The following is a 4,795-nucleotide window of genomic DNA, read 5'->3' on the forward strand; positions in this document are numbered from 1 at the left end:
AGTTTCCCACAAATCGATACATTTTTGATACGCAAAACGAGGCACTTGCGATACTTTTTTGCTAATTTCGAGCTCAATTCAGTCCCCTAAGACCTAAAATGACCCCTAAAACCTTAATCGAAGATTTTTCGACTTGTAAACCGATTTGAATCGAGCTGCAATTTACAATTTATACGAACTTTTGGGCTGCAATTTGCAATTTTTTTTAAAAGGCTGCAATTTGCAACATACGAACTTTAAATGGCTGCAATTTGCAAGTTTTCTTTAAAATTATCCAAAATTGAGATTATTTTGAGCAAACGAGCGAAAGTTGAGATTATTTTTATCAATTTTTTCTTGATTGTAAACAATCCTTGAGTCACATCCAAATATTTCAATTAAAGAAAATTAAAAGAAAGTTGGAACTAAAAAACTATGACCCCTCCGTTTTTAAATATTTTCTCCACTTTCATATTTTGGCCGTTTTTAAATACTTGCTCCATTTCTTTTTTTGGAAAATTTTTACAATATTTAATTCATTTTCCATACTTAGTGGACCCAACATAATATTATCTCTCCTCCAATTCTTCCACTATTTTTTGTTTTTTACAATTTTTTATTTTCTCAACTACCACACTACCTCTAGATTTTATTATTTTCCCTAATTTCTCCCAAATATTTAAAAATGAAAGGAGTATAAAACACGGCTTCAACTACGGTTGGATCTGGGCACGATTGATGGACACAATACGAAATGAGGCCCGCCCGAAACCTACCTTTAAATTAAACTTTGATTACCATTTCACAAACCATTATATTCGGCACATAAAAACTCTGGTGAAGTTAAAACTAGTCCAGAAGCAGCAGCAAGCAAAGTTTGTTGACGCTCTTGGAAGAAAAAAATGGCAGTACCAGGGCGAAGAAACGGCATGCTAGAAGACGAAGACAACGACGTCGAAGAAGGTCTCTTCGAAGAAGATGCTCTCGTTGTTGACGCTCAATTCGACGACATTCCTCCTCATCTTCGTGACCTCGCCGCCGCTTCTCAGTCCGGCGACCTCCCTGCTCTCCGCCTTGCTCTTGGTACTTTCTTCTTTAGGGTTTATGTTTTGGATTCTTGATTTCTTGTTGAATTCATGGTTAATTTGTTTCTTATGATTGTATTGAATGTTTTTTTTTTTTTTTTGGAAATTGTAATTTGTGTGTTATGATTGATTGGGTTTTAACCTTTGGCCGCAATTTGTTTGTATTGTTGATAGTGAATTATTTTTGAAATTGTAATAAATTTTTTTGTTTGTTTGTGTTTAACTATAATTTTGTGATTTTTAATCTTTGGCCGCAATTTGTTTGTATTGTGTGCACTCCAAAGAATATCTGAATTGAATTAGACAAATATGAAGGTTAAACAAAAGAGCATAAATTATCATTTAGAAATGAATGACAATATTATTAGACAATAGACACACTATAAGAACCATGTTTGCGAAGTTATGGATTCAAGTTGTTATGTCACCTAAATCAAGTCCTTTTAAGTGGGAAAGAAAGAAAGGAGATCGCCATGTGTCTTGAGATACCAGTTAGGGATCGTTTGATATGGGGTATCCAAGATTCAGCATAGGGTAAGAGATGTAGAACATGCCTGGATTGTAGGTAATAGAGGTAGAAAAAACAGGGTAGTAAAAGTTAAGATGATACATTAATGCTTGGATTGGGAATATAATTGTCAAGGGTTAATGTATTCCCCTTTCAAATGAGGGCAAGATTACTCATGCTCCCCATAGTGTAATCTTTTCCCTCCTTAATAATTTCTCATTCTCTCTAAAATCCTGATTTCCAGTGTTCCGTTAATTGGTTTGCAAGGAGGTGGTGGGGTTTGTAATGGTTTAACTTTGTAGAGTCGAGTACTTTTATGCAAGTGGCTCGAAGATAGTCGGAGGGAAATTTTAACCCAAGGAACATTGCCAAACATGAAAAATTATCCTTGTAATAATTCCCTAGTAAAACTTACCCCACTTACTCTTTCCCCCTTAATTTGTCAAGGGAATCCAGGCATGCCCGTATTGTTATTTACTTATTTTAGTTATTCCATTTACCCTCTCCTTTTCTCGAGATATTTCCTTTCCAATCTCTTTCTCTGGCCACCAGTGCATCATCACACCAACATACATCCAGTGCCCTACCCTACCACCCTCACCAATACCACCATCGCTGCCAGGCAAACACAACCCTAACCCACTCAAAAATCTACGAATGTAATCTAACCACTTTAAAACTAACAACAGACCCATGAAACCCCACTTCCACTCGCTAAATTCACTCTAACCTACCCAAACATCTACCTTCACGGCTCCACCCACTATATCCACTCTATCCTACCCAAAAATCCACCCCCACCCACCCCAGTCCCTCACCCTTGAAAAAATTAGACCTAAGAGAGAAATAATAGAAAGAAAGATAGAGATAAATAAGCAGTGTGGTGGGCTGGTGCAATAGTAGGGCTGCAGTGCTGATGGCAGTGGTGGGGGTGCGAGTGTGGTTGTGTAGGTGGAGGGATTGAGAAGGAGAGGTGCATGGTAGTAATTTTTGAGGCTATTTTTTTTCTTTCCCTTTCTCGTTTATAAACAACAAGACAAATGTTACTTACATAAGGTTTTTTTCCCTTTAACTTATATATCCCTTTTCTTAATTTCATAACCTTTCCGTTTCTTTTACCAAATGCCTCCTTAGTAAACATATCTAGGGATAAAATTGCTTTGGAGTGCAAAAAAGTATTGTATATAATTCAATTGTGTGGTATGTCATATATTGTATATGTTAGGATGCGTATTGTATCTTATATTTGAGAATCTCATATTAACATGTATCTTTATTGAGATTTGTGTAAATCCAATGGCAATAGTGCTTTTTCTTTTCATCTTTGATCAAAAAGTTTGCTTTATTTTTAAACTTGCCATGGGATATGAGATACATTAGGAATTTTTTGTGAAAGAAAGAATCACATTTTTTATCCTTTTCTGATATATATATATATATATCAGTTGAATATCAGTTGGGTTTGTTTGCTTGTCTTGAATGCTAATTGGCACTTTTGGTGCATGATTACTTTTATTGGAACTTGAAGGTAATATTGATCTGTCGCCAAGAAGTTTTTTTTGTTGGATTGTGAGTGCTGTCTTTTATAAAAAAAAAATTTAGTTGTGTGATGGATGTGTAGATAACTTGGATGGCAACATTAATGAGCCAGTCGAAGATGGGGATACTGCTCTCCACCTTACCTGTCTGTATGGGCATTTGCCCTGTGTTCAGGTTAGTTATTGTTGTTTTGTTTACGGGGTTTTTTCCCCTACAAACTTAATGTAGTCCATTCGTTGCTGATGTTTTGTGTTGCAATTGTGTAGCTCCTTTTGGAACGAGGAGCTGCTGTGGAGGCCAAAGATGAAGATGGAGCACTTCCTTTGCATGATGCTTGTGCAGGGGGTGGGTCAAAATCACTCAATTTGCATTTGATTGGCAAGAAAGCATTTTTTTTTTTTTTTACCATTACTTTTCATGTGTCATGATTTCTTGAATTTGATCGCAGGATATACTGAGATAGTCCAACTTCTGATTAGCCGGGCCTCTGATCCTGAATGTTTGAGAAGAATGCTTGAAACAGTTGATGTCGAAGGTGACACTGTAAGTAATACGAAATAATACTTACTAGCCGTTTTTGTAATTGTTGAATAGTGGATACATTTATCTACTGTGTTACTCCATTTCTGATAGATGAATAGATCAGATTTGTAACAATTTCTAACATTTTTTACCTTCCTATTCTGACAGTGATTTGTAACAGTTTTAATATTTGTTACCTTCCTCTATTCTGCAGCCTCTTCATCATGCAGCACGAGGTGAACATCTGGATGTGATAAGGTTGCTGCTGGCACATGGGGCTTCTCCTACTAAGAAAAACATCTACGACAAAGTAAGTTGGTGTTAGATGGTTGGTTTTACTTTGAGTATATCATCCAGTTTGATGTAAAGTGCTGACACTCTTGTTATCTTATTGGTCAGATTCCAGCTGAACTAGCTGAACCGGATACGGAAACAAAGAGATTTCTTGAAGCTGCTGCGAACACTATAGCATTCTAGTCATTGATGATCAATCTCTTGAATTAGTGTCATCTTGGTTTCATTTACTGTGTACTAAACAAGTAGCATATATCTTTATTTGGTGACCAACTAGAGAAGAACCATAGATTTTGGTCGAAATTTTAAATGGTGGTTTACCCCAACAACAAAGTAGTCAGCTTATTTCCATTGTCTGCAAAGAGATTTTCACATTTTTTTTTTGTTCATATATCTGCAAGAGAATGAAAGCAAAATGAATTATTGATATAAATTGTAACTGGCTTTTACGGTTTTTTTTCCTTGTCTAATCTGTTCTTGGCATAATCATTTTTTTGAAAGTGAGGAAAAGTACACTATTGCTAATGGTTTTCGTATCTATTTCCCTTATAAAGTCCCAAAGGGCTGGGCACTGTAGCAAATAATTAGAGTGAACGGATTTCCCCTTTGCCATGCCACATCAGCTTCTGTTTTTTTTTTTTTTTTTTTTTTTTTTTTTTTTTTTTTTTTTTTTTTGCATGCTGAGATAGCTCTCTTTGGTTTTTCTGGCTTGCTTTTGATTTTGAGAACTCTTTGTTCTATCTTCTCTCTTGGGTTCAGTAGCTTACAATCTGTACATCTTCTAAGTTAGATGAGGATGATGAGTTAGATGAAAGTGATGGACAGGCAGAGAGAGAGAGAGAGCGATGGCAATAAAGGAGCTTGAGAA

The 4,795-nt window shown here is 35.9% G+C and overlaps 1 protein-coding gene across 1 annotated transcript; it reads left to right on the plus strand.

Annotated features, from left to right (window-relative positions):
• The first annotated feature begins 784 nt into the window (after positions 1-784).
• LOC110719039 (tankyrase-2-like) lies at positions 785-4,397 on the plus strand. Its single transcript, XM_021897952.1, has 6 exons — positions 785-1,062; positions 3,194-3,285; positions 3,378-3,456; positions 3,560-3,654; positions 3,848-3,943; positions 4,033-4,397. Exons 1-6 carry the CDS (start codon positions 882-884, stop codon positions 4,108-4,110), a joined length of 621 nt encoding a protein of 206 aa, XP_021753644.1. The 5' UTR covers positions 785-881; the 3' UTR covers positions 4,111-4,397.
• Positions 4,398-4,795: the final 398 nt, after the last annotated feature.

The sequence above is a fragment of the Chenopodium quinoa genome, unplaced genomic scaffold, assembly GCF_001683475.1.
Source record: "Chenopodium quinoa cultivar QQ74 unplaced genomic scaffold, ASM168347v1, whole genome shotgun sequence".
Classification (NCBI taxonomy): domain Eukaryota; kingdom Viridiplantae; phylum Streptophyta; class Magnoliopsida; order Caryophyllales; family Amaranthaceae; genus Chenopodium; species Chenopodium quinoa.

Coding starts and splice junctions, on each gene's coding strand:
- LOC110719039 (XM_021897952.1), top strand. CDS start 882: ATGGCAGTACCAGGGCGAAGAAACGGCATGCTAGAAGACGAAGACAAC. Junction 3,457..3,559: donor GCATGATGCTTGTGCAGGGG/GTGGGTCAAAAT, acceptor ATTTGATCGCAG/GATATACTGAGATAGTCCAA. Junction 3,655..3,847: donor TTGATGTCGAAGGTGACACT/GTAAGTAATACG, acceptor TCTATTCTGCAG/CCTCTTCATCATGCAGCACG.